This window comes from Mus caroli, unplaced genomic scaffold, assembly GCF_978045245.1.
Source record: "Mus caroli unplaced genomic scaffold, Mus_caroli_1 scaffold_14, whole genome shotgun sequence".
Lineage (NCBI taxonomy): Eukaryota > Metazoa > Chordata > Mammalia > Rodentia > Muridae > Mus > Mus caroli.
In genome coordinates this window covers 50,491,333-50,515,590 of record NW_028227269.1, presented here as the reverse complement: position 1 = coordinate 50,515,590, position 24,258 = coordinate 50,491,333, and the positions used below count along the sequence as shown (strand labels likewise).

Genomic DNA, 24,258 nt, shown 5'->3' with positions numbered 1-24,258 from the left:
GAGCAATTACTTAGACTATGGTCTTAATTGTTAAGTCATGTGACTATTTAGAGGCAGATCCATAACTGCATGTCTGGATTTAGGTCACAGTTCGGAGCAGTTAAACATTTAACCCTAATCACTCCAGGTTAGCTGATCATCATTACAGAGGGGTAGAACTACTCAACTGACCAGTACAGCCTGTGGGGCACAGATTGTATCTCACGCCTATGCTTGGCTGACAGCCTCAGCTGGGAGCATAAGCATGGACAAAGCCTGTTCCGAATCATGCCTGCGGGACAGCACTGCATCTTACAGCTTGTGAGCACTTTAACATACAGCCAACAGCGGCTCAAAGGACATGAGTGTGGCCCTCATGCTCACTGCTACCAATTCTACTTGACTTACTAAGATACACACTTACAGCACCAGAGAACCAGCATATACTGCAGATGTAGCTCAGAGGCAGAACATGTGCTTAACACACATGAGGGCCTCAGTCTGAGCACAGCACCACAGGGAAAGGAAAGCAGAAGAGCCACTCAATTAGTGCTGGTTTATCATGACGTCAAGTGTGCAATTGTTATTTACTGTAAAGTAGACTGGAGTCGTTATTGCTAATTCTCCTACATCTTTTGTCACATCTGAACTTCCCGAATTATATCATCAAGGGATGCCCACTAATGTTAGTTATCAAATTAAATAAAATGTGATTTAAACCTAACTCCTTCTCAATTGTGCGCTCAGATCACTTTGAAATATAAGTAATTCTTAGATGAATCACTGTTGGCAGCTTTATGCTTTCTTCAACCACAGATGTTTTATTAATTTAAGCATTACCAATATTTTGCTAACCTTGGAAATAAATTTTGCAAGCCAGGGATGGTAGCACATGCCCGTGGTCCCTGTAGAAAGGCAGAGACAGGAAACTTCCCACAGGTTTACAGTCAGCCTGTTCTACCCAGTGAGTGCTATGTCAGCCAGAGTTGCATAGTGAGGCTAGAAACTAAGTAAGGAAGAAAGGGAATGACGGAAGAAGGGAGGGGAGAAGGGCAGGAAGGAAGTCTGTGAACTGATATGAAAAAGAACTGTCAAAGCAGTAATGGATGCAAATCTACTACTTCAAAGTTACTGGTGGAAGAGGCTGTTCAACTCTATCACTTCTTTACTAGTGGAATCTGGATATGAAAGAAAATAAAACTTGAGACCTGTGATTCATGTAATGTATGTCAAATAGCCCAAAGAGTTGTTTGTGAGCTTTGAAACCTGGGGCTGAGAACAGAACAGAACAGACCAGGACATGCCCCGGTAGGCCCATCACCTCCCTATCTCCCACCCCTCTGACCTAAGTTAAATGTTAACAGGCTGCTGATGTTTAAATGGACCAATCATGGGAAACCGCGCCAATTCCTCCCCCAGCCCCACTCCTTTTCTATAAAAACCCCTAGCTTCCAAGCCTTGTGGTCGAATCCACTGTCTCCTGTGTGAGATACGTTTCGACCCGGAGCTCCGCCATTAAAATACCTCCTGTTGTTACATCAAGGTGTTGTGTTCTATTCGTGATTCTTGGGTGCACGCCGAATCGGGAGTTGAGTGGGGGTTTCCCCACTAGGTTCTTTCAGATACAAATCGAATACACAAGAGATGATGGGCTTCCAGTCACTTCAGTTACTAACACTACCACCAACTAACCAGGGGACTTAAGCTGCACTCCTGACGAGCTGTGGGAACAGAGGAGGTGTCACAGGTTCTGGAGTGTAGGATGGACCAGATAGCTTGACTGTGTGCACTTTACCTAAGTCTGTCTCTTTTACTCATTCTCTTCCTCCCCATCCCCTCATTGCTCCTCACGTCTTCTTATGAGTAGTAAAGATAAAATCCTTACTCCTTGATCATGCTTATTGATCAACACCTTGGGAAGCTTAACTGTTGGGCATATATTTCCACCACCCAGAAAGCTCTCATTTGCCTGTAAGCATCTGTCTACAATTAAGGCTAAGATTAAATATGTTGTATCTTAAGTTCTGTTAAATACACATGTGTTTCAGAATAGAACAAACTTTCTTTTCACCTCTTTTCCTTTTTAAAAGAGTGTCTTAGTTCTTAGTTCAGGCTGGATTTGAACTCGTGATTCCCTGTCCTTAGTCTCCTGACACATGAATCACAGCATGTGGTGACAGTCCTGGCTCTTATCTTTGTGCCTGCTCATTTCTGTGTTGTGAGTCTGAGAAGCTTGTGAGCTAAGCAAGCTCTCTACACTGAACTAATTCCCAGCTGTCACATCAATTTTTATTCTTTCTTAAAAAAGAAACTTCCTGATCACTCTAACATTTACTAACCAAGCATGCTTCAGAAGAGAGAGCAGTGAGGCCTGGCACTTTTTAGGAGACGCCTTTGGTCCCCTACAACATAATGCCCAAAAGGTTCAGAACACCATCCAGATTTTCATCAAGCCTGGAACATCATTTATATTGTGGGACTTGTGCTCTGCCAGTGTTTAATGGGTTTCCATGTAGATTTTAACGTGGATCTGACCATACATTGGCTGTTAACCTACTCACTGAACACTAAGCCATAGGAATTTTAACTATCAAGTTAAGCCATGAAGGGAAAGTCTCAAAAGTTCCTAAACAACAAAATAGAATGGACTATTGTCAAAAAGTGTCTGAAACAAGCCCGTGTGAGACAAGCACCTGAGAGAAACTCAAGGAATTTAGACACGTGTCAGTGAGTTGGCTCACACTAGTGATCCTGATTTAGGCACCTGATATTGGCTCACACCAATGATTCTAAAAACTGTGTTAGAACCATCTGCAGATGTTTTCAAAATCTGGGCTCCTTCATGTAACAGTATAGAAATGTATTCATTCTTAGGCTATTTCATCAAATTGGTAACTGATGCACCATAACTTATACTTGCAATGTATGCTCAGCCAAATAAAATAGCCCTAATTAACTTTGTTTCTTTCTCTTGTGAGACTTATGCCAGGGCCTAGCAAACACAGAAGTGGATGCTCACAGTCAGCTATTGGATGGATCACAGGGCCCCCAATGGAGGAGCTAGAGAAAGTACCCAAGGAGCTATAGAGACCTGCAATCCTATAGGTAGAACAACATTATGAACTAACCAGTACCCCCAGAGCTCTTGACTCTAGCTGTAGATGTATCAGAAGATGGCCTAGCCGGCCATCAGTGGAAAGAGAGGCCCATTGGTCGTGCAAACTTTATATGCCTCAGTACAGGGGAACGCCAGGGTCAAGAAGTGGGAGTGGGTGGGTAGGGGAGTGGGGGGGGGGTTATGGGGGACTTTTGGGATAGCATTGGAAATGTAAATGAGGAAAATACCCAATAAAAAAAATTTAAAGAATTTAGATCGGAAACACTGTTAGCACTGGCATTACATTTAAATTTAGAAGTTTAAGTCTAAACTAAACAAGGACTGCAGTTCAGACTGGTAATAAAGCCCAATGCTGGAATGCCTGCCTCATATGCTATGTTTAGGCTCAATACCCAGCAATAAAGAAGTAAATAATGAGATATCAGAAATGCCCTAACAGATAAAAATCCCGAAATAGTTTCTAACCTTCAACAGTTGCTTACATTTTTGCCTAACTACAAAATAAATTTATTCTAGAAATAATATTCATAATTAAGTCACTAAAGCAATAAAAGTCTATACCACATAGTTCTTACTAGGTATCTGTGAGAGCTCGGCTTTCCTGTCAGGTTGACTAGAGTTGGAATCTACTCGGAGATACATTGCTGGGTACATACATCTTTGGGACGTTCCCAGAGAACTGAGAGAGGAAGACTAATCTTGCATGTGAATTGTATGATCTCATAGGCGAGAGTGCACGGCGGAATAAAACGGAGGAAAACAAGAGGAACAAAGGACCAGCATCCATTCGTCCCTGTGGCTGATGTGATATCAGCATCTTGTGCTGCCACCACCATGCCTTCCTCAACTATGAGCCCAAACACGCTCCTTCCTTCTCTCCTTAAGCTGTTCCTGTCACAGCAATGAGAAAAATCACAGACATGGCATTCACTAATGAAATGCCAACCAAAGTTTGCAGGGAAGATCTGGATGGACAGACCATCAGTTAGCAGCACCTGCTGCTCTTCCACGGCAGTTAGCTCACTGCAGCGCCAGCTTAGGGGAGCCAATACCCACTCCCGGCCCTGTGGGCACCCATGCTTACACACACACACACACACACACACACACACACGAATAAGAATGTAAATCAATCTTTTAAAAAATAAATGATTTAATGTCTCTGACAACAAAAAAAAAACTGTAACTTAAGTCTCTACATCTTGCTGGCTTTATAGTTGGCGCTCATTACAAATTTTATATAATTATAGAGAAAAACAAAGCACTAAACTTTAGAAAAAGACTTTTCTTTGACTTTACAGTAATTACCAAAAGATCGGTATTAGTTTATCTTTAAAGACTTAGTCTGGAAAATATAAATTTTTTTAAAGAATTATAATTTTTAATAAAAGATTTTATGTGATTTACACATGCAAAATAGCTGTTCTTTTGGCTCTAAAGAGTAAATACTAGAAAATCAAGGAATTATTTCAAATAATGGTCTATAGGCATTCACTTAACAAAGAAGCAAGCATTTCTAGATCCACCAATCCCAAACAGATTTTCATTTTATAAATGACTATTCAAATTAGCACAGTGTTACCATAGAAGAGAAAATTGATCAAGCCAAGGAAACTGCTGATGGAGTTGAGAGAAGAAAGAGGGTGAACATGCATAGCTTGAACTGAGGCATTTTTATGAGTCAATAGTTCAGTCGTCCTGGCGCAGGATGGACACCTGTATAAGCAGAACGTGCCTTTCACTTTAACCAGTGACTGAAATACTAAAGTGGCTTAATTACATTCCTACCCCATCTCATTTAAATGAGTGAGACACAAAAAGGCTACTACTGGCTTCTTCTATCTATAGGGCCCAGACAGGAAGAGTCCTAGACAGGAAGAAAGGACATCACCTCATTATCATAACACAGCAGGAGACTGTTATGCAGCTTCTCTGGGCCCAAGACTATTCAGAATCCTAACCAGCTGACAACCCTGCCTAAGAGCAGCTTCTCCTGGCCCAGGAGATAAGAGGTGAAAACAGGACTCACACCAGGCTCCTTGGCTCTTTCTGTGAACAAAGCAAGCAATGGCTCCCCTCAGCTTCTTAACCTCTTTCCCATCTATCATCTGAATGACTTCCAGTATTTTATTACTCTACCAATCTTAGTAAGGTGAAGGTAATTTCCACCTGACTATGCATTCACTACCACACTAAGTGATTTGCCACGAGCGCCACCCAACCAAAATAAACTCTCATATCTGTTCTTCTGCACCATACAAAATAAACTTGATTCAGTATTTATCTACAATATAAATATTCTGGCCATAAGATTGTCGGCCATCACATTTGTGCTTTGTGAGCATAGGTTTTTGACTAATTTGACTGTTCTTCTCATGCCCTTATTAGCTCAAAAGGTTTTGAAGGCCATAAATTCCAAGCATTGCTTAGAGTTTCATTGGTCCCTGCTGCTAATACTCAATGAAATGAAGGCCACAAAGAACAGAAGCTATGTCGGTTATTCCACTTGCCTTGTCAACCCCTCCCACACCCATTTCTGTTGGAATCAGTGCCCTGGGAAAATGATGTCTGGGGACTATGTCCCTGAGCCTCCTTGCTTTGTGGCTCAGAAAGGTGTCTGCCAGCAGCAGACTGTGGGAAGAGAGATGCTGTGGTATTACTGCACTGATTTTCTTCATACCCTGCAGTGGTTCTAGGAGTGGCTATAGCGTCCACCAAGCACCTCTTTCAAAGATTCCAGGACTCTACAGGATACTAACACCACCCTCCTTGTCTTCGCAGGTAGAGGGGCAGGAAGAACCTCCTGCCATTAGTCACTGGCGCTTCAACATCTTTTAATGTCTGCTGTCCACATCTCTGCACCTAAACTCTCCACTAAATTAAGATGTGTCATCTGCTACCATAACACTCTAAGTTACCACGATTCCCCAGTCCTTGGGAGAAGAGGCTATGTTTCACGTGCTTAATGTAAAGCACACACTCTGCTTCATTCTGAGAGTTAAACATAAAGCTAGGATAGTCTTCAGATGGTCACTCAAAAACTTCAGTTGATGTCAAGAGTGAAAGAAAAATCTATTAGAATTTGGAAACTAGAATAGTGTACATGTTTTTAAAACCTTTAAGCAAATTATAATGCCTCTATTATGGAAAATAAGTGACCAGGAGAACATCAGTGCACATCTGGAGAACAAAAAAGAATTCAACCCTGGACTCTACCCAATCCAAGACATAGCAACAAATAATTAACAAAATAAACTACCAAGCAAAACCTAGTAAGCGGCATCATCAACAACAACAAGGTAAGAAACACGGTGAAGTTAACATTAACACCACCTTTTGGCAAGGTCAGTAAGCCAGGAGCAGCTCTGAAGCCATGAGCTCACTCCCCATCCTTTATCCTCCTTTCTTTCCTGTAGTTAACATCTAGGAGTGTCGGGCCTGCACTCAAAGTCCATGTAGGCTCTGATTTACGCGAGTCCTCACTGATGGACTGTCAACACCTTCATCTCTGCTGCTGTACAGCACTTTAACACAAGTAAGAGAATTTTTTTTTTGAAATTTCTTCTTACACTGAGCTCACACACGCAAACAAGAACAAAATACAACACATACAAAGAGTTTCTAATTAGTAATTAGGAAGATGATCTTTTTGCTTGTACAAGTCTACTATGAATATCCAAAATAATGCCTCCTTCCAAGTACAAAATATTTCTTTTGTTCCCCACATGGCTTGGAGCCATGTGAACCTCATATAGACTCTGGTTCACACCACTTCAGTAGCACCTGTGTCAGTCAGCATTTTGTTTCTGGCAAAACTGTTGAGAAAAACAACCAAAACTATTATGTTAATTTGTGATCAAAGGTGCATGGCCACCTGACCTGGCTAGTTCTGCACCACTGGGGGGCACAGAATTCTGCAGGGGAAAGGAAAATAAAAGTGCTTGCCTCAGAGTGCCCAGAAAACAAAGAGGGGAATGAAACTACTAGCACCCTCATAACCCAGCCATCTCTCAACACAGCCACTGGCTGGAACCAAGCCTTTAGCACACAAGTCTTCCTGGGGAACATTTGATCAAACGATATCCCCCTCAGCAAATAGCTTTTTAAAAGCATTTACACAGTTTCTAAAAAAGGTACTATGTATGCATTTAGATAAGAGCTTTTACATTATCTCATTCCATCCTTATAAAGGGTGGGACAGGCAGGGCTCCTTAAGAAAGGGTACAATCAGAGAGGTGGTTAGCATCATGCAGACGGAGAATTGCTTACCCTAGAATGGAACAACGCTAGTGAGTCCCACAGAATTTAATACAGAACCTGTAACCAGAGGACAAGCCAAGAAAGGGGCCATTAAACAGTATCAACTGTCTACATGAAGGCATCTACATCAAAATAAATACCTAAAATGAAATGATCTTATCCCTGGCTTTAGAGAAATATCTGTTTAACTTAGCCATCTATAAAGCTCTGTTGTGAAAGCTGTGGAGTTGTTGAAGGACTGAGCAGTAGAACTCTAAGAATGCTAAGAGTACAGTAACCTTTTCACACCAACAGTGACAACTGTCAGCCTAGCATTGTCCATATTAGCTGCATATGCTACTGCCCAGGTACTCTAGGAGACACTAGGATGAACAGGAAGACGTCTGGCATTCAAGCACCTGGAAAGATAAAATGACAGTGAAAAGCAGCCATTCACTGATGCCCACTCCTGAGTACCTGCAGGAAGGCAGTGAGTCTGGCTATTTGGGAATGCACAGGTGAATGAAGGAGACCTGTGCTGGGGACCCCAGGACAGCATTTCAGATGATGTGTGAGCTTCAAAGGAAGAACATCTGGGTCCTGAGGAGTGGTCCTAATACAATGCTACAGGAATCCCAAAGAGGGATAAATGAGTCCTATCTGGGAGGTCTGGGGACAAGGCAGGGACTGGGCATTAGAGCAGAAGGCTTTTAAAGGTCATACGGAAATTGGGCATGCAACTCACTGCAATGGAAAGATATTCTGAATGCGGATCAAATGTGTGTAGAGACCCAGACTCAGCAAAGCTAAAGGAAGAAAGTGAGGGGCTGTGAGAGTGTGGGTGGTAGGGATGGGGGTCTTACCTGATGGGAAAAGATTTAATGGGAAGGAGCAGGAAGTCTCCTCACAGACACGAGTCTAAAGGGGTTTCGTGTCTTGGACAAATATAGAACATAAGAAAAAGTAGAACAGACTATCTTAAAAGAGTTTTAATGTCAGTGATAAAAAGGGACAGGAAACTAGGTTTATAAATAGGAACGAGATAATTCTGAAGGATAACTGATAAACCTGAAGGGCAAACACAACTCTGCCAGGCTGTTTCAGATTATACAAACTGATGACAGTCTTGCTGCAGCCAAGCTAGAAACTACACCCACTGATTCCCATAGCCAGCCCACTGCTGGTGTCTCCTTAGATATGCTTGTTAGGAGATGAAATTGCCCCAAATAAAACTAAGCTCCAAGAACTAAGCCTCAAACAAACATTTTAACAAATACATAGAGAAATGATCAAACATACCTCCTACTCTCTTGGCTATCACTCGGGCAGGGTATTTTTATTGTTTGGTACCCCTAGTCCCCACTTTTGAGGACTGAACCCAAGATCTCACATTCACAAAGTACCAGTTCTACCAGCTCCTTCTCTCCTTTGAATTATAAAGTCAATGCATGCTTACTAGAAAATCCTGGGTCTTTTCACCATTTGTATCAATACCTGCACTTCACAGCACATGCACACTAAGGGTTAGGGTGGTCACAGCAAGCAAGACAAGTAGTAGGTAAGCTCAAAGACAGAAGGCTCCTCCAGTGAGTCGCCTGGAGTCTGCTGAAATCAAAGGAGCCACTGCTCAATGGCCTTCAGACTTCTCCTGGAATGGGTAAGTTAAGGCGGTGCAGAGGATTCAAAACATTATTCCTTGAAGTGAACCCCACTGGCTAGATAGTTACTTCATAGGGGCACAGGTTTGACACATACAATGGTGAATGTAATTTATCACAGAATCACCAACTTAACTTCAGTGTAAATGGGTTGGATGCCCTAAGGCTGAACTCAGCAAACCACGACTCAGATGTTACCAGAGACCCTTGACGCAGAGGTTTAAACTCAATCAGAACTGTGTTCCGCTATGACACAGTGTAGATGTGGGACCTCGAGGAGTCAGATAACTTGTCTACTTTAAAAAGGAAAAGGCACATTGTACAGTAGAGAGAGCATCAAAATTATCAACTATTTTATTTGCATTTTCTGCCAGCTTCATCTTTTATAGCCCATCATACCTGGATACTCCACTACGATAACAAATACACTAAGACATTTAATACTCATATTGATGATGCTCTTCTACTAGTAACAACGAACATTTATCGCTTGCCAAAAATCCTACATTTAAGCTTTTTCATAAATTAACTGTCAATGGCAAAGCTAAAATAACCAATAAAAATTATCTACAGAGATATTTTGCTTTCATTATCTTCCTAGAAGCCCAATGTGTGTGTGCACATGTACACATTTGCGACTGTTTCAGAGAATTTTTAGAAATGAATTCAAAATAAAGAGTTTATTGCCACCAATTTCTAAACTACATATACAAAATATTAAAATCTTGCATACTTGACCAAATAAGTCATTGTATTTATTTTCTTGATTTTAAAACTAAAGATATGCCGGGCAGTGGTGGCGCACACCTTTATCCCAGCACTTGGGAGGCAGAGGCAGGTGGATTTCTGAGTTCTAGGCCAGCCTGGTCTATAGAGTGAGTTCCAGGACAGCCAGGGCTACACAGAGAAACCCTGTCTCAAAGAAAGAAAGAAAGAAAGAGAGAAAGAAAGAAAGAGAGAGAGAGAGAGAGAGAGAGAGAGAGAGAAAGAAAGAAAGAAAGAAAGAAAGAGAGAAAGAAAGAGAGAAAGAAAGAAAGAAAGAAAGAGAGAGAGAGAAAGAAAGAAAGAAAGAGAGAAAGAAAGAAAGAAAGAGAGAGAGAGAAAGAGAGAGAGAGAGAGAAAGAAAGAAAGAAAGAAAGAAAGAGAGAAAGAAAGAAAGAAAGAGAGAGAGAGAGAAAGAGAGAGAGAGAGAAAGAAAGAAAGAAAGAAAGAGAGAGAGAAAGAGAGAAAGAAAGAAAGAGAGAAAGAGAGAGAAAGAAAGAGAGAAAGAAAGAAAGAAAGAGAGAGAGAAAGAAAGAAACAAAGAAAGAGAGAGAGAGAGAAAGAAAGAAAGAAAGAAAGAGAGAGAGAAAGAAAGAAAGAAAGAAAGAAAGAGAGAAAGAAAGAAAGAGAAAGAAAGAAAGAAAGAAAGAGAGAGAGAGAGAAAGAAAGAAAGAAAGAAAGAAAGAGAGAAAGAAAGAAAGAGAGAGAGAGAAAGAAAGAAAGAAAGAGAGAAAGAAAGAAAGAAAGAAAGAGAGAGAGAGAAAGAAAGAAAGAGAGAGAGAGAGAGAAAGAGAGAAAGAGAGAGAAAGAAAGAGAGAGAGAGAGAGAAAGAGAGAAAGAGAGAGAGAAAGAAAGAAAGAAAGAAAGGAAGGAAGGAAGGAAGGAAGGAAGGAAGGAAGGAAGGAAGAAAGCCCTAAAGATATATAATATAAATAATATAAAAATTTCCCATAACTACATTTGCCAAAAAGCCAATTTTCCTACCATTTATTCTTTCTTAATCAGTTTCATTAACTAATATTTTCTGGTTGCTTTTTAGCACTCGGCTGTTAAGAGTTGAACAATTGTCAGCATAGCTAAATAACCACGATCTACCTAAATATACTTAAATTCTGCAATTTTTCTACAGTACAGATTTATATTACCTTTTTAAAAAACCTTCTGCTTTTATGAATACACACATTTATCATCATAATTCTGATCTCTATCATCCAATACATAAATAATTTTAAGACAAAAAAATTTGTCGACAATGTAATTTATTTTTATGTATATAGCAATACATCAAATGAAGAACAAACCAAACTTTTAGGATTTACCTGAAATGGGAATATTCTGTGAAACTGACAACTGCACGTCTCCTGTTCCTGGTGGCATGTCCACAACTAAATAGTCCAGCTGACCCCAATCAACCTAAAAACCAAGGTGATATAAGTAACATTACTGTATAGCAATTTCCATGGACGTTGATGTAAACAAATATAATATAAACAACATATCTAAAGTAATAGCTACCCCTTGAGGTGCCAACATTATGTTGTAGGCTAAGCATAATAGATGACATGTGGTCAAACATGGCCTCCTGGAGCTGTTTTGAATAATAAGCATGAATTTCCAGGTGACATGGCCCTTATATATACACCTTAATAGCCTCTTTCACTGTAGTCTCCTAGTCAGGATAAATCATTTACTTATATATAGCTTACATTCTGTCTGAAGGTCTTAGCTTTTCATCTCCTAGAAGATTTGCTTCATATTTATTTGCTTGGTTTAGCATTGCATTTCCTATGCAATAAAAATTTTTGTTATTTTTCTTTCATTAAAAATAAGCATACTAATAATGAAAATAAATATTTAACAACAGAAAAAATTATTTAATTTTAATATAACTTAATCTCCCAGTATCATCAACAGTTGATTCTTACTTTGTAGGCTTTTTTTGGGGGCGGGGGGAGGATTCGAGACAGGGTTTCTCTGTGTAGCCCTGGCTATCCTGGAACTCACTTTGTAGACCAGGCTGGCCTAGAACTCAGAAATCCGCCTGCCTCTGCCTCCCGAGTGCTGTAGTCATTTTTAAGGCCTCATCATATGATTAAGTCTGTACTACTCCACGTCAGTTTAGATAGAGAAGCATCCTGTACCCCTTCCCCTCAGCTGGTTATTCCCTTGGCTTCTCTAGCCTCTGTGAAAGGTCCTGGGATCCTCTTAGTTACCTAAACTAGGAAGCTGACCTCCTAACTAATGCCTCTCTCTCCCTCATTTCCCCCAGCCAGTTACTTACTCTGTCTGCTACAAATCCCTCAAACACATCCACTTCTTTCTTCTACTATCAAGAATTAAGGCCACACCATCTTTTCTTATTAACGCCTCGGGGCCACTATCTGTTTCATCATTGCCTGTCCAGTTTGTCCCTAGCAACACACACACACACACACACACACACACACACTAGTACTTAATTGCTTCTACTGCTCTTAGAATAAGAGTTTCTGCTCCCCAAACTGTCTGGTCTTCACTGATTCCTCCTCAGATTAAAATTCACTTCCTCGGGGAAACCTGCCTAAGTCCCCGAGACTAGACACATGCCCACTATGATGTCACAACGTCACTTTTGTCCTATCCAGTGAGTGTTGAAATACTTGTATATATTGGGCACTGAGTTAATAACTGATAATTAAATGCTTCTAGAACAGATAGATATTAGCAGGTAACCATTGAATAGACATGTTATTTCCAGTTCTCCATAAAGAAGACAGTAAACTGTGGAAAGGAAGAGCCTACTGACTTTCAGAAACTGAAGTGAGTGAAAACAGTCATCCTACTGCCGCCTTATGATCCATCTTTTGTGAAGTTGTAAACTGAATTAAATACCTCAACAAGAAATGATGCTGCAGGGGCTGCTTGCTACCCCTCAGAGAATGGACTAATGCCAAGCTTTGAGACTTCGTAAGCTATAGGGAAAATGTGTAAATAATTCTATATTCTGTCTCATATTCTACAGCATGATTTTCTACATCAGTTTTTAAAGAGCAAGTGGCTTGGGCTGAACATGTTTACGTACGCACACATTGATGCATCTCTTCGACACATAGTTATTAGACTCTATTGTGTAATCAGCATTGTTCTATGTGATTAAGATAAAGTAAGAAATAAACCAAAGTCTCAATCATCATGGAACTGACATTTTAATGAGAGGAACATAGAGATGGGCAAGTCAGGGGCAGTACATGTTAGGAAGAACATGTCAGAGACATCCCTCAATGTACAAAACTATTTGATCCCTGCTTCGGAAATTTAGATGTAATAAGAAGAGGTGCCTTCAAAAGCTCTTTGGTCGCCAGGCAGTGGTGGCGCACGCCTTTAATCCCAGCACTTGGGAGGCAGAGGCAGTCAGATTTCTGAGTTCGAGGCCAGCCTGGTTTACAGAGTGAGTTCCAGGACAACCAGGATATACAGAGAAACCCTGTCTCAAAAAACAAACAAACAAACAAAAACAAAACAAAACATAAAAAGCTTTTCAGTCTCTGAACTGCGATGGCAGGTGTTACAAGGTCAGATGGCAAAAGATTTATCAATGGATTCATTGACTCTTTCACCCCTGGTCATGTGGTAGGAATATTCACAGTAGAGGGAGAAAGGAAGAGGGAAGAAGGGCCACCTCAAGAGGTGGTCAGGACCCTGAGTGGCAGGAGAAAGCTGCTGAGCCAGCCGTCTGAGAGAGCACTGGCATGACACACTGAGAGGTGGTTAGGAAAGCAGTGTAGCCTTCCTAAAGTAGCACCCAGCCCAGAGCCACCCATCTCTGCCTTCCCTAGCTCCAGTTCTCTTTAAAACATGTACCTTTAGCTGACACTATATAGTGATTTGCCTTTTAGGATCCCTTGTGATTTCAAAACATGTGCATGTGATAGTGGTATAATGGCATATTTTAAGAAAGTAATGAATACAGATTGATTTTTCAACAGCTTAGAAAACAGTTACCCTAAGGCTACCCTTAGCTGCAGACTATGAAACTCTCCCAGGAAGATTAAAGACACTTTCTCTTTTTCTATCCCCATCTGAGACTGCCAGCACTGGCAGACGGGCAAGTCTCTTCATTTCAGAGAACACCAGATGCCCAGTGCCAACAACTGATCACTGTTGTTCCCTGCCATTTAAGCATATTGATCATGCTACTTCCAATTTCTTATTTCTGAGAACTAAGGTCCCAAGGAACTAAAAATATGTCACTGTTGTAGCAGTCCATTTCAAATGACTCTTAAATTAAATTCCTGCTATCTGAAAAAAAAAAAAAAAAGCTGGCTAGGACCTGTGTGATACATACCAACTTTCTATATAAAAGCTTGCTGACTGGAACTGCACTGAACAGTCAGGAGGCTAATAACCACAGTCTTTGTTCAGCAGATGCACGTGTTGGCACCATGGCCTTTATCCATGGCCTGTTGAGAGCTCATGATAGAAACTGCTCTCTTGGGGGCTCATGGTGACAAACTTCTGGACCAAGCTAAGAAGTTAAAAGTAGAACTGTTGGCCATTTGTTCATGGGCCCTTTCTAGTCTACACCTACAGCTCAGCTGTAAGACGCTTATGACCCTAGCATCTTGTGGAGCAATGTCTAAATGGTTGCTACTTTGATCATATTTTATTGTTCATTTTTAAAGTATAGCACACTTGTAAAAAGTATTTTGAACATATTTGACCTCTTCCACCTACCCCTTCAAGATATACCCCTAAACTTTCCAACTTTCCCTCCCAAATTTGTGTCCTCTTTTTTTTTGTTTTTTTTTTTTAATAAATAGTTCACTGATTCTGATCAGTGTTGCCCCTAACTCATGAGTGTGGGGCCATCCACTGGAGTGTCATTCATCTATCAGGGGCCACATTCTTAGAAACTGACTGTCTGTTCTCTAGCAGTCATCGAGTGCCAGTAGCTGCACATGAAGGGGTGTGATCTGATTCTTACTAGAAAGTGTCCCTGAAGAATCTGACCCATTATTTTTTCTCATTCGTAGCACTTTCTCCAAAGGTTTACACACCAAAAGCTCAGTCCTCAGTATGACAATGTTGAGAAATGGAGATTTTAAGAGACACTGTAGTATAGTTACTTCCTTAAAAAAAAGTACATCTAAGAGGAAGAAGGAAAATTCAGTAAGACTCAGAAAATGAATGAAAAGCAAAAGAAAGTACACAATGACATGTCATAGGAAGTGTCTGAAACTTACAAGATTCACATGGCCCTTCTTCAAGGTGACCAGGAAGAAGAGATTCCAAACAGATAAGCTGTCTGAATGTCATACAAAAGCATGAGGGATACAACTTTTAAGACTCCTCACCCATGCTGGGGTGGGCTTTCCTGTGAGTTGTCCCTGCTGCAACTGAGTAACCTCTCACTCATGCTCCTATAAGTATGTGCAATATACTTACTGGCTCATCAAACTCAATTTAAGTAGTAGAAGAAGTTTCTTTAGTATGCCATTGGTGCCTTCTGGGGTGAGTAGACATCTGTCCACTCCCCAGCCCATCCCTGCCCATGCCACCACAAAAGTTACATAACCAATAGAACTTAACGCAGGGAAATTAAGATATTGTTCATGACCTGCCCCAACCCTGCTAAAAAAAAAAAAAAAAAAAAAATCACACAACCAACAGAACTTAGTGAAAGACAGATGTAACTACCACTAAAGGATGTTAATACTGGTCTAATAGAATGGGTTAGTTCTTAGAGCTATTACAAAAGAGCAAATCTAGCCCCTGCATCAATCTATCTAGCTTCCTGTCTCACCATGAGCTGATACTTTTGCATGAGTTCCTGTGGGACCATGAAAGACATCCTGGTTTCTGGTTGAGCTAGGTTTAACCCAGTGACCTCACAGGAACAGTAACCTGCAAGGAACAGTAGACATTTTGTCATGCTCCTGGACACCAGGCCCCTGACATGAGGCAGCAGCACTCCATAATTCTATGGCCGTTAGTCATGTACCGACAATGTCCAAGCCCCTCCACAGGTGACCACAGATCACATAGCCTCAAAACAGATCTCCATCTTAATGAAGTACCTAAAGGCCTGAAGGGCTTAGCCAATTACGCTCTCATTCCCTGCAAACGGTATTTAACCTCAGGCCTGCCCTGAGAGGGGGCGGGGTATGGTTCACTCATCGCCACTCTCCGCCATGACAATAAACGCCTTAAAACCACCGACTGGCTGTTTCCATCAGGATCTGCCGTGGGGAGCAATGGAGCAGGCCTTCGTCTAAAGAGCCCCGTCTAGTCTCCTGCAGAAGGTCTCTCAGCACTCCCAGCCATGGCCCCACCAAGCCAAACCACGTGCCAAGCAAGCTAAGGACTCTCTTCCCCTCGGGACCCTGCCGGAGCTCCCCTCTTTTCCCCTTCCACCCTGGGTTAGATCCAGCCTATGGACGCCCACACTTTTCAGCTCTTCTAAGACTCCCAGGGGCGTCTGGGTACCCAAGAGTCTGAGAACCAGATGGTCCCAGCCTCTCTGCAGGTCCGGCGACCCCTGAACTGACTCTAGCGGTCCCCAGGGACCTCAGACTGTGCTCCCCACCCCTGGAGCGGGATCTAGCGGCTTCCCATAGCCCGACAGCTGCCCAGTGCTGGTGGTGGGAAAACGCAGTCAAAACACCCACATTGTGCCTCCACCAGTGGCCCTAGCCCTGAGGTGGAGTGGACTATGGACACCCTCTAACCCACAGGTTCCTACCATAATGCTGCCCACCTTGTTATGATGTACAAGGGACCCCTACCAGGAGCCAAATAGATAGAACCAGATCTTGAAATTCCAGCCTACCAAACTATGGACTAAAAGACCATTTCCTTATAAATTATTCAGCCTCAAGGGATTTTGCTTTTGCAACAGAAAATGGACTAGAAAACTTGTATAGAAGATGTATTTAACCTGACATCAGCTCCCCTAGGCCAATTTTACAAATTAGGAAGTTCACAGAATTTTTTCCACATTTCTAATATGTAAAACAGCTTTCAGCATTGAATTATCATTTTTGTATAACTATCTTCCCAATATCAGATGAGATAAGGTATGTTCAGGGTCATATGCCTATAGACATATTCCCAATCCCATAATATGTCCCTTATTAGATGAGAACACTGGCAGACATGCCTCTGCTCCCTCTCCATACTCAGACTCTCCCCTCATAGCTGACCAGTGCTTAATCAACAGGTACTAAATAACTCTGATTCAAATTGTCTGTCACTCGCAATTAAATTATACAACTAAAATGAAAACCTGCTCCGAGTAAGGACACTTTAACATACTAGAGAAATCTGAAGTGGAACATGCTCGTTTTCTATGCCTGAGCACTTGTGGCTTTTGTTCTTCCCCGTGGCTTATTTATAAACGTACGCAACATTTTATTTTGGTTGTAGGAAGACTTACAAAGGAGAAATTACTGAGATATAAATTCCTTAGAAACCCTGAAGGATGAGAAAGTTCTTCCTCCCATTGCTGGCCTCCTGACTAGCACAAATCAATGACACAGGAGATGTGACCTTCAACCTCGTGACCTCCAACCTCGTGACCTCCAACCTTGTAGCTGATTGTAAGAATGTACTGCTCGAGTTACCACACAGAGTGTGTTCTCCACAAACCATTTCATTTTCCCCAGATAAAGTTCTCTGATCCATTTTCAAACTTTTTGCCTTCTACAGAAACAGAAGGAGGGGAGGTTACCTGTGTAACTCTCTATAAAGTCACTGTAAACCTGACAGAGCAGGAGCAGATGCTGCCCTGAGAAGGCAGAGACTTTACTGTAGGCATCTTCCATCGCCTAAGTGGCCCTCTAGCGGAGTTCTAAAGCAAGTTGGCTCTGACAACTTGGAGACGGTATCAATTCACAGTGCACTTGTTATCTAAAACCTGACTCATGGTTTCCCTTTGCTCATTCTGAGCCCATTTACTGAAATACTATTTAAAGCAACGTCCTACAGAGACCTATATAAATCTACAATATGGGTAAAACAAGAAGATTCAAATATAAAAATAATAGCATCCCCATAAAGTCACAGTTATCAGTGATTTATAGGAATATCTAAGTTCTCTTAAGGCACAATTTAAGTCAACTGCTTATATGTGCAGATATTCATAACCAAGAAGTAGATGTTAATGAAGTACAGAATTGTGACCAAAGATGCCTAAAATATTATAAACCTACTTTAAAAGTCAAGCTCTTTTCAGTTTTAAGGAATCACCTGAAGTGTTAGGCATCCCTTCTCTATTGTCTCCTGTATTCTGCCCCGATCCCCATCCCATTTAATCTTCCTGTTTAGTTTCCTCTTTATCTCTCTAAAAAACTATACTCTGCTCCCCCTTCTTTGGAAAAGGTCCCTACTCCCCACTCAGAGCCTTACTAGCTATCTAACCTCTGTGGGTGAGTATTCTAAGTGAAATACAAATATCTAAAGCTTAAAAACAAAATCCACAGAGAAGAGAAAATGTATGTTTATCTTTCTGGGTCTGAGCTATTTCTCTCAGGATAACTTATTACTTGCTCCATCCATTTACCTGCAAATATCATAATTTCCGTTTTCTTCCATGGAGTGACAGTGGGTATGTATCAGTCACACTCCAGGATGGCTTCATTTCAGGAGTAGTGACCAGCACAAAAATGGACTCTGTGGGGTTTTTTGTCTTGAGGTGTGTATGTATGTGTGTGTTTTGTTTTTGTTTTTTTTTGTCTTGTTATTTCTATTTTTGTTTTAAAGAGAGAGAATTAACATGAAGTTGGGTAAGCAGGGAGGAAGAGGATCTTGGAAGAGCTGGCAGAAAGAATATAATCAAAATATATTGTATGGAAAATTGTAAAAGTAAACATTTTAATTGTCAAAATAATTTTTAATTTTCTAAATCTTCTACAGACATTTGCAGAGCTAAAGTTTGAGAATGTTACAATTTACTTTACTGATCTAATTTGAAGTAGTTTGTAAAATATATTTAGACATGTAGCACTTAAAGTTACAAAACTATTATATATTTTAAAGAAAAGTTTTTTGAAAGGGCAAAACTGTAGTTGCCATAAATCTGCTTTCTGGATCCCCACTAGAAGATCTGCAGCTCAAGTTCAGGTTCTCCAAGGCATCAGAGAACATGAAGAACACTGTCTCCGAGAGACCAGAGCAATCCAAAGAGATGTCCAGCCAAGGTGACTCTTGGCCCTAGCTCCTGCCAACTGCCTACATCTTCCTTGGGGGTCAGAAGCCCTCAAGTGGAGCCAGGCTAAGTGGAGCTAGGCTAGTGGGAAGAAGAAAGCAGAAAACAGAGCAGCGGGGGACAGGTGGGTTGCAGCAGATAAGCTGAGCAGTACTGAGAGCCTATGTATGGTCAGAACTAGATGCTTGGAACATGCATGCTGGTCTAAAATGGGCAGTGTGACCCCAGTTCTACATATAAGAACTGAGAGTTAAAAGTTCATATCATTTGTCAAGGTCATGCTGCCGCTGAGTGAGAGACCTGGGACACCACAGTTCTATCCTCCAAGCTTTGGCAGGGTTCTACTAGCAAAAACTCATGACACCAAAAACTAAAGAGTTTTTTCAGTATGTGATCTGTGACAAATAGGCATATAAGAAAGAGCCCACTTAAGAGTCACAGTAAGTCGATTATTTATATAAAACAGATAAGAATTATGTCCTTTGTTCATTTCAGGTTCATTATAATGATATTCATTCCGTGTGTGTGTGTGTGTGTGTGTGTGTTTGTGTGTCTGTCTGTCTCTTTCTCTGTCTCTCTGTCTCTGTCTTTCTCTCTCTGTCACTTCTTCCTGCCTGTTTTCATTCAGACAGTATTCATTCTTCACATAATCCTTGAGAATCTTTTATATTAGAAAGTAAGGGTCCTAGTAACCATGGAAATCTTAGGCACAAATTTCCCAGCTTTGTGCTAATGAAGAGCATTTCAGCTCCCAATAATTTGCCATCAGACAGGTCTTGTTTGAAATCAGTGCCATTCCATCAAATACCTAGATAGGAAAATTATGTAGGACAATCACTTAAATACCAATAAACCATCTACAAGAACAGATGAAAATACTTAAATAGTTTCTTAAAAATATCTGTAGCTTTTGAACATATTTTTGAAACTAGGTCAGTAAATTCCATGTGTAAATGCAAAGATCAAAATCATCAAATAAGAAACCAAATGTGAGAATTCTAGCTGCATATGAAGCTATATTTTAAGTGCAACCTATTATATTGAGGCTTGTGGGGTTTTAATTCTAATATGTTAATTTTAATTTTTAAAAAAGCACTGGAAAAAGAACTCTAGAAAAAACTAAGCATATGAACTTAGGGCATAAGAACTGAATCCAGGCATCTATTCACCAGCAAGAATTTTCATTTGGAAAAACAGTGTATCTACATCGCAATAATTTTGTAATAAATTAGCTGTGTGGCCAGAGGTCAGACAATTGAGTTGTGTAGACTTTAGTTCTTTCATCTGTAAAAGATAGGATGCCAGCTTGGGTGATCATTAGGATACTTTCAACCACTTCAAAAAAAAAAAAAAAAAAGAGAGAGAGAGAGAGAGAGAGAGATAATGATCTGCTGCTGGGTAAAGAAATTCTTGAAGAGAATTGCTTACAGAAAAAGTGAACAAAATATATTTTTCTCTCAACACAGTAACAAAATAAACACTTTACCAATAAGAAGAAAGCAGGCATACCACATAAGACAAAAACGGGTCTGTCTTAGCCTGTTTAAGACATTTCACTTAGGGAACAATCACATTCTATCTGGTAATTTAGCTGAACTTTACAAAATAAGATTTAAATTCATATTGAACCACAATCAACTTTGGATTCCCTCCTAAAATACCTTACTGTATCTCCCCCAGGGGATGATAAATTATAGCAACATAAATGTTGTACTGGCTCAACAGATGCAATCTTGAGCTGCTAAGGAGACTGCCCACACACAGCTCCCCAGGAGCAGAGTAGGAAAGGGTTTTAACGCCAACCCTGAAGACTGCAGAGCTAACCTAACTGCCCAGTACAAATAGACCTTCTTTGTATCCACATATGAGAGGCACATACTTAACCAAAAAAGCAAGCTGTTATCCTTATTCTGTGACTTTTTTACACCTAGAAACCCATGTCGGAGCAAAGAGAAGAAGGAAAGAGAATGTCACATAAGAGCTTGGTCCTATTTTTTCTTTTGATATATATGGAATTTGATTACCCTGCAAATGTAGTTTGAATTGAAATAGAATTAATTGCATCACTTCCCTTCCCCCTTTAGCCAGCCCCTCATACCTGCTCTTCCTCAAACCCCTCCTTGCTGGCTAGTCTTATGCCAACTTGACACAAGGCTATAGTTATCTGAAGGGAGGGAACTTTAATTGAGAAAAAACACCTCGACAGAATCCAGCTGTAGGGCAGTTTCTTAATTAGTGGTTGACAGGCAAGCGACCAGTTGGGTTCTGTAAGAAAGCAGGCTGAACAAGCCAGGAGGAGCAAGCCAGTAAGCAGTGCCCCTCTATGGCCTCTGCATCAGCTCCTGCCTCCAGGTTCCTGCCCTGTTTGAGTTCCTGTCCTGTCTTCCTTTGATAATAAACTGTGATGGGAAATTTTATTTTAAGTCAAATAAACCCTTTCCTTTCCAGCCGGCTTTTGGGCATGATGTTTCATTACAGCAAGAGAAACCCTATGTAAGACACCTCCCATGCCTCTTCTAGCCTCACAGGGTGGCTCCTTTTTTATTATTATTGTTATGTGTATACAAATGTATGTGTAAGTACAAGCTTCTAAGTCCACTTTTGTCATCTATGTGTAGATGCACATAGAAGCTTCTCTAAAGCAGACTACATGCTGGAACACACACACACAGAGAGAGAGAGAGAGAGAAAGAGAGACAGAGACAGAGAGACAGAAAGAGAGAGAGAGAGAGAGAGAGAGAGAGAGAGAGAGAGAGAGAGAAAAGAGGAACACTTCCAAACTCTTACAAAGCCACCATCACTTTACTCCCCAAACCAGGTTAAGTCAAAACAACAAAAATAAAAACTACACATGGATAGCCCGATAAACATAGATGCAAAGATCTTCAATAAAATACTAGCAAGCCAGATTCAAGGACATATCAAGAAGACCAGCCATCATGATCAAGTTGGGTTTATTCAGAAATTCAGGGTTCGTTCAACATACTTAGGCCAATAAACATAATAAATAATATAAATAAACTTAAAAGAAAAATCAGATAAATTATCACAATAGATGCAGAAAGGTTCTTGACAAAAGCCAACATAGCTGTATGATAAAAGTCCAAGACAGAGCAGGGCCAGGGGAACACACATCAGCATAACAAAGGCTGTACATGACAAACCCACAGACAATGCTATCATAACTGGAAAAACTCCAGGTCATTCCACTAAAGTCAGGAACAAGATAGGCCTGCCCACTATCCCACTCCTTTTTAATGCAGTTCTGGAACCACTACCTAGAGCAATCAGGCAAAAGGAGGAAAGTAAAGGGATACAAATAGGAAAGGAGAAAGCAAAATAGCCCTATCTTTAGATTATATGATATGAGATCCCCAAACTTCTATCAGTAAACTTCGAGAAATAATCAACAATTTCAGCAAAGTGGCAGTGTTTAAAATTAACTTGGAAAACTGTAAAGTCTTTTTAAAATATATTCCTTATTGGTTATTTTATTTATTTACATTTCAAATGTTACCCCCCTTCCCAGTTTCTCTTCTGGAAACTCCCCAACCCACCCCCTTCCCCTGCTTCTATGAGGGTGATGCTCCACCCACCCACTCATGCCTCACCACCCTGGCATTCCCGTGTGCTGGGGCATCAAGCCTTTATACAGCAACAACAAACACACTGAGAGAGACTTCACCGGCACACCGTGATTTGCAATAGCAAAGACAATAAAATATCATGATAAACATAATCAAGGAGGTGAGAAACTTCTCCAAGGAAACCTTCTGGTATCTGGAGAAAGGCTGAGACCGGCACTAGAAAATAGAAAGACCTCCATGTTAATGGATTGGTAGGGTTACTACTGTGAAAATGATCAACCTACCAAGATCAATTGACAGATTTAATGTAATCCCAATCAAAATACCCTCAGAGTTCTCAACAGAAACAGGAAAACTCATTCTGAACCAGAAAACACCTGACAGCCAAAGCAATGCTGTGGGGGAAAATCATACAGGGTATTCTAGATTTCAAGATTATTACTATAGAGCTATAATAATACAAATAATATGATACTGGCACAAAATAGACACGTAAAGCAATGGGATAAGGCAGAAAAGCCAAATATGAGTATATCTGACATAAAAAATATACACTGGAAAAATGACAGCATCTTCAACAAATGGTGCTAGAGAAACTGAATGTCCAAGTGCAAAAAAATGAAACTATACTCATACCTATCTCCTTGTGCAAAAATAAGATTCAAGTAAATCAAGACTCAATCTGAAACTTGAAACACTAAAATTGCTAGATGAAAACAGCAGTAACCTACAAGATATTAGTGTAGAAAAAAACATTCCTGAACAAGACCACGTTTACGGAGGAGTTAAGGCCAGTAGTTGGTAAGCGGGGCCTCAAAAGCAAGAAGGCTTCTGTACAGCTAGGGAAACTATTGTGTGAAGAAATCACAGAATGGAAGAGAATCTCTGCTAGCTATACACAGACAAAGGATCAGCATCCAAAATACACAAAGAACTCAAAAACCCAAGTCAAGGAAACACACCACCCAGTTATAGCTAGGCCAGAGATCTAGACAGAGTTCTCAGAAGGTGAAGTAAAAATGTCTAAGAAATCCCTCAAACATGGTCACCATCCTTAGCAATTAGGAAAATGCAAATGAGAAAACTGAGAGTCCAGCTCACCTCAGTAAGAAAGGCCAAGATAAAAACAGCTGCCCACAAATGCTGCTGAGGTGGATGAAAAGAGGGGCCTGATTCACTGTAGGTGGGCATGCAGATGGAGCAGTCACTCCAGAAGACAGGAGAGGCCCCCAAAACTAAAAGTAAAACTACCACGTTCCAGCTATGCCACCCCTCAGCATACGCCCAGACGACTTGAGCCAGATACTCGTTCAGCCATGTTCATTGCCACCTTAGTCACAATAGCTATGAAATGGAAACAACCTAAATGTCCTTGAAAGATGAATGGCTAAAGAAAATAGGGCACATATACACTAAGGAATACTAACTATACTACATAGCTGTAATGAAAACTGAAATTTATTTACATTTGATTTATAAACCTTTTTGATTTCCAAAATCATTTTCTAAATGGTAACTTCTGGGCTCAATTTCAGGCCTTCCTTGTCTACATAGCAAGCACTTCACTAAATGAGCCATGCCCCTGCCTCAGATCCATTGTCATATTCAGATTTGTTACTGGGGAAACTGCTGCCTATGTGACCTCTCTTCCCTTGGTAAATATTAAGAATCTACAGAAATACAATGAGAACTTTTTGATATGCAGAAATATACTTGAAAATTTAAAATAAT

General features: G+C 40.7%; 1 protein-coding gene across 1 annotated transcript in view; it reads right to left on the bottom strand.

Moving 5' to 3' along the window:
• The window catches only part of Nubpl (NUBP iron-sulfur cluster assembly factor, mitochondrial), a 192,549-nt gene that overhangs the window by 32,020 nt on the left and 136,271 nt on the right, over positions 1 to 24,258 (bottom strand). Inside the window, exon 7 of the mRNA XM_021179009.3 lies at positions 11,076 to 11,169. Within this exon, the coding sequence (XP_021034668.1) occupies positions 11,076 to 11,169 (94 nt within the window). The remainder of the gene's footprint in view (positions 1 to 11,075; positions 11,170 to 24,258) is intronic.